The sequence below is a fragment of the Myxocyprinus asiaticus genome, chromosome 37, assembly GCF_019703515.2.
Source record: "Myxocyprinus asiaticus isolate MX2 ecotype Aquarium Trade chromosome 37, UBuf_Myxa_2, whole genome shotgun sequence".
NCBI lineage: Eukaryota > Metazoa > Chordata > Actinopteri > Cypriniformes > Catostomidae > Myxocyprinus > Myxocyprinus asiaticus.
The window spans coordinates 37489905-37504512 of NC_059380.1; the positions used below are offsets into that span (position 1 = coordinate 37489905).

Genomic DNA, 14608 nt, shown 5'->3' on the forward strand with positions numbered 1-14608 from the left:
AGATTATCTCAGCTCTGTAGGTCCATACAATGCAAGTGAATGGGTACCAACATTTTTAATCTCCAAAAAGCACATAAAGGCAGCATAAAAGTAATCCACAAGACTCCAGTGGTTTAATCCATATCTTCTGAAGTGATATGATAGGTGTGGGTGAGAAATAGATCAATATTTAAGTCCGTTTTTACCATAAATTCTCCTCCCTGCCCAGTAGGGGGCGGTATGCCCGAAGAATGTCAATCACCAAAAACAAAAGAAGAAGAAGAATGTTAAAGTAACATTGAAAGTGGAGAGTGATAGTAAAAAAGGACTTAAATATTGAGCTGTTTCTCACCCACACCTATCATATTGCTTCTGAAGACATGGATTAAACACTGGAGTCATATGGGTTACTTTTTATGCTGTCTTTATGTGCTTTTCAGAGCTTCAAAATGTTGGCACCCATTCACTTGCATTGATTGGACCTACAGAGCTCAGATATTCTTCTAAAAATCTTCATTTGTGTTCAGCAAAAGAAAGTCATACACATCTGGGATGGCATGAGGGTGAGTAATTGATGAGAGAATTTTCATTTTAGGGTGAACTATCCCTTTAACTCGCTCTGCTGACACCCCCACATATAGTTCTGTGATTGTTTCATCTAATTAAACCAGAACCCAGGGCCTAATTTACTACAACATTTAGCACATGCTAAACTATTTTCCAGGTTAGAGAAAGTAAAAGGGCACTTGATTGGTTCAGGCTAGTGACAAACTATGGTCAGTGGACTTGCATGTGTTTGCTGTAGTACCTGCAAATGTCCGGGAGATGGCAGTGTTGCACTTTTCTTTTTTTCTTTTTTTACTCAGACTTGTCATTTGATTTTGAGTTTTTTGTATTACATTTGTGTACTCTTTAAAAAAAAAAAGCACACCTTATTATTAGCATGCATCTGATAAAATTACATATTATTAATAAAATTGTTGTCTCTCAGTTTGTAAAAACAAACAAAAATCAAAATTTACAGGAATTCACTTACTATAGAAGTCTATTTGGAAAGGCATTGCACCATATTAAACATTGAAATATGCTCTGTTTCTAAAGTGTAGCCACAGAAATTAAAGGGATAGTTATCCAAAAATGAAATCCTCTCATCACTTACTCACCTTCATGCCATCCCAGATGCGTGTGACTTTCTTTCTTCTGCAGAACACAAGCAAAGATTTTTAGAAGAATATCTCAGCTCTGTAGGTCCATTTAATGCAAGTGAATGGTGACCGAAACTTTGAAGGTTCAAAAACCACAACTTCCAGTGGTTTAATCCATGTCTTCAGAAGTGAAATGATAGGTGTGGGTGAGAAACAGATCAATATTTAAGTCCTTATTTCTCTCTCCACTTTCACTTTCACATTCTTCTTCTTTTGTTTTTGGCGATTTGAATTCTTCGTGTATATCGCCACCTACTGGGCAGGGAGGAGAATCTATAGTACAAAAGGACTTAAATATTGATCTGTTTCTCACCCACACCTATCATATCGCTTCTGAAAATATGGATTTAACCACTGGAGTCATATGGATTAATTTTATGCTGCCTTTATGTTCTTTTTAGAGCTTCAAAGTTCTGGCCAATATTCACTTGCATTGTATGGACCTACAGAGCTGATATATTTTTCTAAAAAATCTTTGTTTGTGTTCAGCATAGGAAAGGAAGTCATACATATCTGGTATGGCATGAGGATGAGTAAATGATGAGAGATTTTTCAATTTTTGGTGAACTATCCCTTTAAAATATTATACATGTTAATATGAGACTAATTTGATAAAATTGCTTTAAGATAAATACAAGCTGCACATTTCAGCTTTTAAACTGTCAGGGATGCCATGCCCCATATGCTTTCATTGTAAGTGCATTATTGTAAACACTTTTTTTTTCTTCTTCTTCTTTTTTTACAATCTGATGAATCAAAATTTAATTATATATTGTTAGATTTGTTGTAATACAATCAATGAGTGTCAAACTCGTAGAGCGAGTGGTGTAGGGGACAGCTGTCTCTCCCCTGCAGTGTCAGTAGGGGGTGCTGGCGAGATGCTGGTCTGTGTGGCTGTCTGGCTGACGTCTCTGTGTCCTCCTCTCTCCTGGCAGTTCATGGCATCAAGTGGACTTGCAGCAATGGGAATAGCAGCACTGGCTTCTCAGCAGAGCAGCTCGTACAGCAGATTCTGGACAGCCACCAGACCAAGCCCCCTCCCCGGACTCACAACTGCCTCTGCACGGGCAACCTGGGTAAGGGAACAGGGCAGACGGGGGGACAGTTTGGGAGGGGGGTAGAAGATGTCACACCTACAACTCTTTAATATCTCATTTGTTTCTCCTAGGCAGCTATAAGATTAAACAGAGAGCTGATTTTTCTCTTTAGAAAAAAACCCCTGTAATCTCACATGTGCTTTCATTTAGAGATTCAGAAGAGATTTCAACAGTTTCAAACTGTGCTCAGATTTGCCAAGACACCAAAGTCCTCAATCAAAAGTCAAAGAATTCATTTTGAACTGTAATATTTCTCATCAAATTCTTCCAAGACTGAATGACCAATGCTATGATATCCACATTAATTTTATAGCTCAATAGTCATTCTGTATGTCAACAATTGCCTTTTTTTTTTTTTTTCAGGTTCAATTTGTCTTATCTCATTTTTAAGATATTTTAGGAGAAACATCTAAGACAAAGTTGATGTGTATGAAAAGTGCAGTATCTGAGCAATAACATTTACATCTGGGACTTTTTAACCAGAATCGAGTTGTAATGTTTAGATCTTCTGCATGATTTTGGCCAGGAAATGGTTAAATAATTAGGAGGTATGTGTTAAAATAAGACGGGTAAAATAGCATACAGTATTTAGACCAGGGTTATTATAGTTTTCTATATTTAATTTAGTTCATATATATATATATATATATATATATATATATTCAGTTTGTCTAATTTAGTTGTTTTCGTTAGTTTTCACACTTTGTCTATTAGTTTTAGTTTAGTTTTCGTTTTCAGTGATTTCTAGTTTCAGTTTAGTTCGTTTTTATTTTAGTTTTAGTATTTTATGGCTGCTAAAGCGTTTACTGGTATCATTTAAAATGTCTAACCTAACATCATTACATTTCTCAGGGCAGTCTTGTGTTACCTCTATCTAGTGCTGTTTTCATGTTTAATTAAGGTGGATTGTAAATGTTTCAAATTTTTATAATATAGGGTGATGATGGGTAAAGTGGGCCAGTTAAGCTTGACTCCTATTGTAACCATATGTATCTCCTTAAATGGTTAAATGTACTTTCTAAACTAAACTTTGAGAAGTAAACAATTCACTTTTTGAGGTTTAAATGTATGATTTTACATCAGGATGTGTGGCAGTGTTCAATTCATGACCACCGGTAGGAAAAGCAATGATAAAGAAATTGACAGAAATTTGAGGCAAACCTTTTTAAGGTGATACAAAAGTAAAAGTTGACTTAATGTAGGTAGATGATACATATGAGGATTTATGATGTGAAAGTGTGTAAGAAAATATAAAAATTAATTTCAGATCATTTGTAGTTATTTTCTATAGAATCATTATTTCTGTGTCCCACTTTACCAACACTGCCTGAAAAAAAACAAAAAAAAACTAACAAATCAGGGATTTGGTCAAAAGAGGATTTTGTTCTTCCCAGTATTGAGTATTTCTTCATTTTTGATTTTGACTGAGGTAGGAGACATCCTAAGCTTTCTATAAAGGTATAATGTCAGGTTGTGGCATTTGGATCATAATTAAAAGTGACAAAAACAAAATTTAATTTCTAGAAGTGTCCCACTTTGCCCATATTCAGCCTAATGTGTATAAAAACTAAAACTAAAATTAATAAAAGGTCATTTTTATTTGATTTTAAATAATTTCGGAGTTATGAAAAAAGTATTTTAGTTTAATTTCAGTTTTTTTCCAGTCATTTCAGTGTTTATTTTTATTTCAGTTAACAGAAATGTTTTCATTTAGTTTTCATTTTCGTTAACGATAATAACACTGAGAACCAGCACTTTTGACATCCCTGATTGTGCATTACTTTGTAATTGTAATCAATTTTAATGGAACAATGAAACATTAAGCTTTGGTTACAAAATGTTTTCATTTACTTTTCGTTTTCATTAACGATGAAAACAAATATTTAGACATGTATATACACTGATCAGCCACAACATTAAAACCACCTGCCTGGAGTAAACTTGGATAACCAGCCATGGTAGTAGACTATAGGACTAAATCTGACATGTTATTACATATAACGTTCGGCATTGCTGTGTGCAAACAAGATTTTGCTTTGATTGAAAAAGTCCTTTTCATTTTCATTTCAGGTTCAGAACTGTTCAGTATAGATAAAAGGCCAAGAGATGGCACTATTAAGTCGAGTGAAAATTGAAGTCCACCATAACACAAATACAGTCAGACATTGTTTGAGAAAAGTAATTATTGATTAAATAAATTAAATATAAAAAAATTATAATACATTTAATTAAATAATTATATAATATATTATGTAGTATATACTTCTATATATAAAGTACATACATGCAAAATATTAAATCATTATTTAATTAAATGTGATATGTATTTATTCAAATTATATGTATTATTTACTTTATTTTAATTTATTATTAAAATATATTACAATTAATAATTTAATTAATAACAATTAAATAATATATAATAATATTACATAATTACATAATATAATATTTTATGTAATCTATACTTATAATGTACTTTATATAATTATTTTTATTTATATAGTATATATTTTTCATTTGTTTGCTTATGCATTATGTATTTTTATATTCCGCTACCTTTCATAAAACAATAAAAAAAAAACAATAAAAAAAAAAGTTGCCATTTAGTTACAACAGATAGTCTCTGAATTGTAAACTACTAAAATTTCTTAAAACTCATGGTTTAGCTTTATGTGCCAAGCTATCTTTTATTTATTTTTTTATTTTTACATTGTAACATTATTACATTGTTTAAAAGCTAAACATTATATGTCTACGTCCATGTGTCTGCTCTATAGGTGCTGGAAGCAGCCTACATCACAAATGCAACAGTGCCAAACACCGCATCATCTCCCCGAAAGTCGACCCGCGTGCTGGAGGTGCCTACGGCACCCACTCTGAGGTTCAGAACAACGATGTGTCCGAGGGCAAGACGGAGCTCAGCCACAGCGGGGGGAAAAATGGCAGGGCAGGGGGCGACTGCGCAGGAGGGACGGGAGGACGCGAGAAAAGGAATGGCAAGGTGCACAAGCCGGCGCTTCTCCACCAGAACAGCATGGAAGTATCCTCCACCAATCAAGTGGAAGTACCAGATACCACCCAGAGCTCGCCTGTGTCCATCAGCAGTGGCCTAAACTCTGACCCTGATATGGCCGACAGTCCGGTAGTGACAGGAATGGGTCATGTTGCCTCAGTAATGAGTAGCCTGTCTCAGTCCACCTCTGTTTTCATGTCCGAAGTCTCTGGAGACCCTGTCTATAGTATGTCGCCCACTGTAGACCCCAATGCTCATCTCTTAGGTCCAGACACCGCTTCAAGCAGTCTGGTTTTGGCGGTGACAGCCGAAAGCCACAAGTTTGCCTTCGCTGGAGCAGTCGGAGTAGGTTTAGCAGACACAGCGTCAACAGATGGACTCGCTATGTTGTCGACAGCCAGCGTATCTGAAGAACTGGTGCTCTCTAGTAACCTGGAGTCTGGAAGTATCAAGCTGCCTGAGACGAATATGAACTTTGACCCTGACTGCTTCCTTAACAACCCCAAGCAAGGTCAAACCTACGGAGGAAATGGGATGAAAATGGAGGAGAGCAGTGGCAGCAGCTGTAGTAATGGGGGTATGCGATGTTCTCCACCACTCAATGACAACGGGTACGGCTTCAACGCCGCTCTGGTGAAAAACATCAAGACCGAGGACATGTCGTTTGAGCAACAGTTGGCTTCAGAGGGTGGCTATCAAGTTGGGGAAGTCGTGAGTGGTGCTGTTGGTATTTCTGGTTCCTCAAGCAGTGGACCTGCCCAAAACTCCCTGGCTTTGACTCCAACTGGTTCGTTGTTGCCCTCTGGAGGTGGGCTGAGTCCTAGCACCACGCTTGAACAGATGGACTTCAGTGCCATTGACGCAAAGCAAGACTATCCAACCAGCGTCATGTCTGCTGCAGGCTACGGCCAAGCAATCTCCAGCTCTCACCTGGCCCATCAAAGCCACTCCCCAAATTTCTTCCTCCAAGGTTCTCCACAGTCCACCCAAACCCAACAGAACAACTCTGGTTCCAACCAGAACTCCCATGACACCGCGTACATGGGCTTGTCTGTGGTCAAAACGGACTCAACGGGAACCAGTGGGCATCTGCACCACCATCATCACCACACTGCCTCTAACTGCAATGGCAGCTCTCCAAGCGAACAGAATGGACAGGCTGGTTCTCTTCAGCTTTTGCAGTACCAGAACCGCTTTCCAACTCCAGGTCAAGACCATGAAGAAGTTGGTGGCTTGGAGCAGCCGACAGGAGCAGAATCAGAGAATGGAAGCTCTCAAGAGAAGGAGAATGAGGGTTTGATGAAACCAGGTGACCACTTGCAGCCAGTTGTGGCAGGAGAAACTGACGGTGTTGGGGGCACAGAGCACTACCTCCAACCTCCAGCAGAGGGCAATGGGGTGGGGCCAGGGAATGGGCCAACGAGCACGAGGGGGCCGGATAATGGAACCCTTTGTAACGGCGGTGAGGGAAACGGATCCACAAACAGCCCCCATCAACAGATCCAGCCGCTTCTTCAAGGAGCCGGTTTGGTGCAGGGGCTTTTCAGCGGCATAGGGACCCACGGCAGTGGAACCAATGGAGGAGGCTCCATGGAAATCAACCTGGACCATTTTGATGTTTCCTTTGGGAATCAGTTCTCAGATCTCATCAATGATTTCATCGCTGTGGAGGGTGGAAGGGGTGCAGCTGTAGTACCGGGTACCAACACGCTGTATGGTCACCAACTCATGGCCCATTCGGGAATAGAGGGGCAGGTTTCCTCTGGAACCACATCGCAACAGGTTCCAGAAGATGGAGCTCATGGGGCAAGTGGGTATAATTCGGCAGAGCTCTGCCTCCAGCCCTGTTGCAGTCCACAGTCCACACAGGCTGGCAATGTGACGGGCGAGGCAGGGCAGCTGGCGTACATGCAGGTGGCTGATGCCGTGTCTGCAGTTGTGGCGCATGGTAACATGGGAATGTTGCAGGCCACCGGAAGGCTGTTTGTGATGACGGATTATTCTCCAGAGTGGTCTTATCCTGAGGTGAGTTTGCAATAGACAAGCACAAGGGATAGTTCACCCAAAAATTAAAAGTTCTGTCATAATTTACTGACGCTCGTGTTGTTCCAAACTTGTATTACTTATTTCAACCGTGGAAGGAGATTTTTGGCAGATTGACAGCCTCAGTTACCATTCACTTTAATAGTATGAAAAAAAACATGCAATGATAGAAAATGGTAACTGAGGCTAACATACTGCCTAACATCTTTGTGTTCCACACAAGAAAGAACATTATATGGGTTTCACACCTGGCTCGTTTGTATCATTTGTTTTGGAAAATGTTCGGTTCAAGCATATACTGTATGAACACGACAATCACACTCGAATCTGCACCAAAAAAATCAACAGACACCACTTCTTGGTCTGACTGCAAACAAACTCTGGAACAGTTCGCTTGTGGTGAGAATGCAGTCCGACCCAGCGGACCAACAAAGAAATATTCCTATGATATCCGTGAGTTTTCCTGATGGATCTTTAGGGATGAAGCCTGTGGGTCAGCATGTCACTGTAATTCACAATCAAAACACGGATTTAGCTTCCACTAAATATTGGAAATGTTTTGGCATCTAAAGATTAGATATAATTGCATGTTTAAGTGCAAATACTAAAAAAAGGGACTTTTTAATACAGAAATAATGCAAAAGTAACTAATGACGGATACAAATTTTGATGAAATTTTGCAACTCCCATCTGCCTGAGTGACAGATAATGTTTATTTGTTGAGCAACCTCTGATTGGAACACGCAATTCTCTACAATACTTGAAACAAAACAATATTAGAAAATTTGTACCGGCTGAAACACATCACCAACACCTGTGCCACTTTGAAGTAAACCCCGGAAGAACGCAGAAATATTCTGACCAATGAGAGGACAATTTGCTCTTATGTGACTTTTCTTAACAAATTTTGGTCGTTTTGTTTTGTTGAAATATTGCCTTGAAAATGAACCGAACCAAGGAGAACATTCAACACTGAAACAATTTTAGTCCTTATTTCAGAACAAATCAAACAGGTCTGAAAATGGCCTGAATGATGACAGGATGTTTATTTTTGGCTGAACTGACCCTTTAGGAAAAGTGGCAGAATATATACATTTCTATACAAATTTCTGATGTTTATTTCAGATTGTACTGTATATCATAAGAATTCAACATCAAATTCCCATTCTCATTGCACTCTTAATCACAGGCTGCTTAATTCAGGAAAAACGTGAAATGATAGTTGAGGTCTAAATGTAAAGCTCAAGGTCTCCTCTGTGATGCATTCATTTGTCCCAAAAAAACCCTAGGCCACATGAGACATATGGTCAGTCTGTCATTCGCATGGCCATTGGCAAGGAAGCGGTCAGACAGATATAGACAGAGCGATATCAGACATCACCACAAGAATAATTCAACTCTCACAAACCTTCACTATAATACAGTCGCAGGGTTTACTGTTTTTTGTTTGTTTTTTCACAATATACTACTTTGTTGAATGTATCAAAGATAGTGTATATTTGCAATGTTTCTTCTGGGCAGTAAATTGTCGTTTATTGACGCTCAAAATAAATGCAAATTTAGACCAAACATTATTAATCTTGCATCATTTACTCACCCTTATGCTGTCTCAAACTCGTATGACTTTCTTTCTTCTGTGGAACACAAACTTTAGATATTTTAATGGAGATACAATTTCTGTTTGTCCATACAATGCAAGTGAATGGAGACCACATTTTTAAAGCTCCAAAAAGGACATGAAGGCAGCATAAAGAAGATCTATAAGTCTCCAGTGGTTTAATCCATGTCTTCTGAAGCAATCCAATTGATTGAGAACAGACCAAAATAAAGACTTGTCATTGCAGTCTCTAGGCACAATCATGATTTCAAGCTTGATTACACTTCCTAGTGCTTGACGAATGCACAGAGCTCTAGATGGCGCTAAAGGAAGTGTAATCGAGTTTAAAATCATGATCGCCAAGGAGACTGCTGATGTCAAGATTTATAGTGAAAAAGGGGTTATATTTTGGTCTGTTCTCATCCAATTGATCGGATTGCTTCAGAAGACATGGATTAAACCACTGGATTACCTTTATGCTGCCTTTATGTCCTTTTTTGGGCTTGAAAATTTGGTCACCATTCACTTGCATTGTATGGACAAACAGACATCATACCTCCATTAAAATATCTTCATTTGTGTTCCGCGGAAGAAAGAAAGTCATATGAGTTTGAGACAGTATAAGTAAATGAGAAAAATCATTTTTGGGTTAACTATTTCTTTTTTTTTTTTTTAAATGTAAAAGAAAGAAATGTTTTGTGTCCCAGGGTGGAGTGAAGGTGCTGATCACCGGTCCATGGCAGGAGGCCAGCAGTGAATACACCTGCCTGTTTGATCAGATAACAGTTCCAGCCTCTCTCATCCAGCCTGGGGTGCTACGCTGTTACTGTCCAGGTATTTCATCAGTCACCACACAAATTGAATATTTATAACATACAGTCATTTAAAGGGATTTTGTGTGCTGTGAGAAAGGCTGATGCAGTGTGTTTCTGTATCCTCAAAACATCTTGTGCAAATAAAGTGAAAGTCAGTTTCTGAAGTCAAAAAGAATGCCAAATCATCCCAAAGCAAATCTGATTCATGACAAGAAGCCTAATGACTACACCTAATTTGTTTAAAACAAACAGATAATATTATGTCCACAAAATATGTGATTTTTTTGCTATCTTCCTCTGGGCACCACTGAGATACTGTATGTAAATCATTCATGCCTTTTACATAGCTTAAAGGGATAGTTCACCCAAAAATGAAAATTCTCTCGTAATTTTCTCACCCTCATGCCATCCCAGATGTGTACAACTTTCTTTCTTCTGCAGAACACAAATGAAGATTTTTAGAAGAATTTCTCAGCTCTGTTGGTCCATACAATGCAAGTGACTGGGTGCAAAATTGTGAAGTTCTAAAATGCTCATAAACACAGCATAAAAGTAATCCATAAGACTCCAGTGTTTTAATCCATGTCTTCTGACGTGATATGATAGGTGTGGGTGAAAAACAGTTCAATATTTAAGTCCTTTTTTACTATCACTCTCAACTTTTACTTTTACATTCTTCTTCTTGTGTTTTTGGCAATTCACATTCTTCGTGCATATCACCACCTACTGGGCAGGGAGGAGAATTTATGTAAAAAAGGACTTAAATATTGATCTCTTTCTCACCCACTCCTATCATATCGCTTCTGAAGATATGGATTTAACCACTGGAGTCTTGTGGATTACTTTTATGATGATTTTATGTGGGGTTTTTTAGCTTAAGAAAATTGGCACTCAGTCACTTGCATTGTATGGACCTACAGAGCTGATATATTCTTCTAAAAATCTTTGTTTGTGTTCTGCAGAAGAAAAAAAGTCATACCCATCTGGGATGGCATGAGGGTGAGTAAATGATGGGAGAATTTTCTTTTTTGGGTGAACTATCCCTTTAATATTACACCCAATACATACACAGTTTAGTGTTTAAGAGCTGTCACTCATTAATATTCCATTGTTACATAACCAAATATATAAACAAAACCAAAAATAATCTGTGCCAAAACTCATTTTCAAAACTTGATTATGATGTATACAACTCACTCAACTATAACGTGCCATTTATAAACAGTTCAGTTCATCAATATGAACTTTAACAGGCCATGTGTCTGAAAAAGAGGCTGTACATTAAAAGAATAAAATTTCTAACCCATTTGTCATTTTATTTTAAAGCTCATGACACAGGCCTGGTGACTCTGCAGGTGGCAGCCAGCAGTCAAATCATCTCCAACTCTGTGGTGTTTGAGTATAAAGCTCGAGCCCTCCCTGCTCTGCCCTCCTCTCAACACGACTGGCTCTCTCTGGACGGTACATCTCAGAGATTTCTATTTTGTATTTTTCTAGATTTTGCATTTCATTAATTTTTTAGTGCTGAGTTTCATTTGCGGATCGTCAATCAATGATTTTATGTTTGGCTCGAATGTCGTTGGATGGCTGCCAGCAGACAAACTTCAAGCATTGTTTTTAAAAGTTTAAATGACTGGCAGGTGCATAAATGAAGATTTAGTTGTTACTTAACCATTGGTTTTGCATGTATTTTGAACAAAATGCACAGGTAGTGTTTGTCTAGTCTAAAAGGAATGGAAATTTGAGGGGAAAAAAACAACTCAAAGAGACTCTGATTTGGTCTTTTGGCCCGAGGTTTGTATTAGCAATTCCTGAATATGTAACGAGTCAGACTGGGTTGACAGATCTTGGCCTGATGCTTCTGCAATACCTTCATGTCTACAAGGATGAATGCTGATTATGTCAGCTGGTTTAGACAGTTTATAACTGTACTCCTCATTTAGATGATGTGTTTTCATTCACAGCAACTTATTGGATACTAATTGCATGACAATTGTGATTTGAACACTCTAGATTCTTTTTGCTCTTTCCCACCTGTTTGCATTAATCTCTTGGATGAAGGGCATTTTGACCATGGACCCCATTTGACAATTTATGCGCACAGCTGCACTGTTAACACGTTTTCAGGGTGGGGTTAGTGCATTGACAGCTCTGGCGTGAGAATCAGCACCATTTCTGTGGCAAATGGGTAACAGATCATGCCCACAAATAAGCATGTGAGCATTAAAACCAGCTGTCTGTCAGTGAACTGTGTCATTACTCGTTACTGCTGGTACTGTTGACTTCTTTTTGGTTTTAGTATCGACACGGTACAGAAGTACCAGCACTTTTAGCATCCCTAATTGTAATTTAACTACATTTTAATGTGGGAAGAACAATGAAACATTAGGTTTTAATTGAAATGTTTTTGTTTAACGCATATATCCATTTTTTCTATAAAAATTTGTTTCAGATTAAACAGTAACTGGCAGATCCCCTGTTGAAGACCCTTGCTCTAGTGTCACCCAGGGTCAGATGGGCCATTGGGAGAGTCTGGACTTTTTTCCCATTGGGCCTGTGGGCCACTAGCAGGCCGATACCCATTATGATATAAAAATAAAAAAATAAAAATAGCCAATTAAATGACTAAATCTCCTTTAAAATGTTATATTATTACTGTACAATATATTTAATTTTGAATATAAAAAAAAGGATTGAAGAAAGAGAATCCTAGAGAGTCCTTGCCCTAAAAAAACTAGACGCAGCCCAACAAATAGAACAGAACACAGGTGTCTCGAGGCACCTACCCTTAACCAACACATAAACCTAAACCGATACTGTCCTAAAGGCAAATGCGACATGAAAAACAAATTTTCTGGAGCAACCATGTCATTTTGTGTCGCTTAAATAAAATTTTTGTCTCACTTGTGAACTTGCCTGTTTAGCTGGGCTCAAACCGCAGCCTTCGAGTCCAACGTCTAACACTCTATCAGGTGAGCTACCGCACAAGCTTACCACACTGGATTACGTGTGTAAATGTAGGTGGGACTGTAATACAAGCGTTAAAATGTAATACAAGGTTTAAAAACTTTTTCAGTGTTTGTAAAAGTGTTTCGATATCATAACATAGCAGTGTGTGTGTAATAGAGCAAAAAATAAGTGTTTATCAGCCACTGCAGTCGTGATATGTGTGAAAGTGAATAAAACGCACAGTTGTTGTAGCGCCTCTAGTGTTCATTTCACCAGGAAACTGCTGTGAAACGTAGAACGCGGCATGTAAAAGTCAGTTTGCAAAAATGTAGTTTTAGTAATGTTCATTCTATGTGACTATGTTGGTCATTTCTCAAAAGGCAATGGACCCAGAATTATCTTTCATTTCTAAGAGAACATAGACTATCACATTTGTTTTACTGTGTATCTTGTGATTATTTATGATTCCTGTACAATCTAGGATTCGAGGCTCAGTGAAGATTTGAGGAGCTGTGTAAAGGTTACATTTGGATCAAAGAACGTTTAAAAGGCTGGAAAAATGACTAATTACTTGGTAATAAAAAGCCTGCTTTCAATTTTCTTTTTTTGTACTCCAACAATGTTTTATTTTGTTTTAATTTTTTTCATTATTAGTGTGTAAGGCAAACAACAACTGCACTTTTATGTATACCTCAAAATCAACAGTAATTCTCATTCTCATTACCATAATACTCCTGGCTGTTTTGAGTTTGTTTGCTGTTTGTTCCCAATAATGACTAATGATTATTATTATTACAATAATTAAATCAGTCTGTTCACATAAGCAGAAATTAAATTCAACAACTACTCAAAAAAAAATATTTTGCCTATTTTTTAAGAATTACGTATTTCAATTTCATAACAAAATTCCATCAAAATTAAATTAATAAAACTTCAAATATGTTGTTTATTTTATTTATTTTACTTTATTAAAGATTACTCAAATTTGATGGCATTTTGTTATGAAATTAAAATGCATAAATCATCCAATTGTTTTTTGAGTTATGATGTCAAAATACTTTTTTAATTTAAGTTAAACGGTATATAATTTTTCCATATTACAATTATGAAATCACAATTTGTTTTGCATTAAAATGTGCATAAATGTCATGAAAATAATGTCAAAACCCAAAACTCTTAATGATCCTAAAAATATGCACCATTTTATTTATGCAAAATCAAATTTCTTATCTTAAGTCCTTTTTTTAAACATGAACCGGACATGTTCTTGATAAGCTTGGTGAAATTCAAGGAATCATTTAAGGATACTCCAAATATGCTGTACCTGAGAGGGCCATATCCTGTTGTAAAATATACTACAGTTACAGCTATCATATAAATAGACTTGGATGTCAAATAAACCCTAAGGACAGGGGAAAAGCTAAAGATAGATTAGAAATTATGAGATGAAATCTCGTTCATCTAATAAAAAATAAATAAATAAAAAAAACGTGGATTGTTTGAATATGAACTTTAGACGTTCAATCATCTGTGCCAGAATATTTAGTCTCCCAGCATGCCGCCTGCTCGCATCCAGCGCGTTGTGTGTGTGGCACGAAACGACAGAGCCTGCCCTGATTTGTCATAATGCAGAGAGGAGTAAAACACTTTATCTGCAGCATTGCAGGTACTGTAGCACAGGACACGGGACTGAAAGTGGCAAGGGTGGTAAATCTGCCTCCTGTTGACACAGATTTGTCGCAAAACACCCGCGTCGTGTGAACGGACCTTCACATTGTTCCAATCGGTTATTTCAGAGATCGCAGCGGCTCCATTGTGTTCGCGCGCTGCCACTCCCAAAAGCTCCACGGCACAATGCACATCCACATCCAACCACCATATGACTTTAGATTCGCCTCATAATGCAC

At 37.7% G+C, this 14608-nt stretch overlaps 1 protein-coding gene across 2 annotated transcripts in view; it reads left to right on the forward strand.

The window, feature by feature from the left end:
- The window catches only part of LOC127427844 (calmodulin-binding transcription activator 1-like), a 474573-nt gene that overhangs the window by 430678 nt on the left and 29287 nt on the right, over positions 1 to 14608 (forward strand). For both annotated transcript variants that reach the window (XM_051675672.1, XM_051675673.1), the window contains 4 exons: positions 2120 to 2260; positions 5062 to 7322; positions 9645 to 9771; positions 11079 to 11213. In XM_051675672.1, coding sequence (XP_051531632.1) covers positions 2120 to 2260; positions 5062 to 7322; positions 9645 to 9771; positions 11079 to 11213 — 2664 coding nt within the window. The remainder of the gene's footprint in view (positions 1 to 2119; positions 2261 to 5061; positions 7323 to 9644; positions 9772 to 11078; positions 11214 to 14608) is intronic.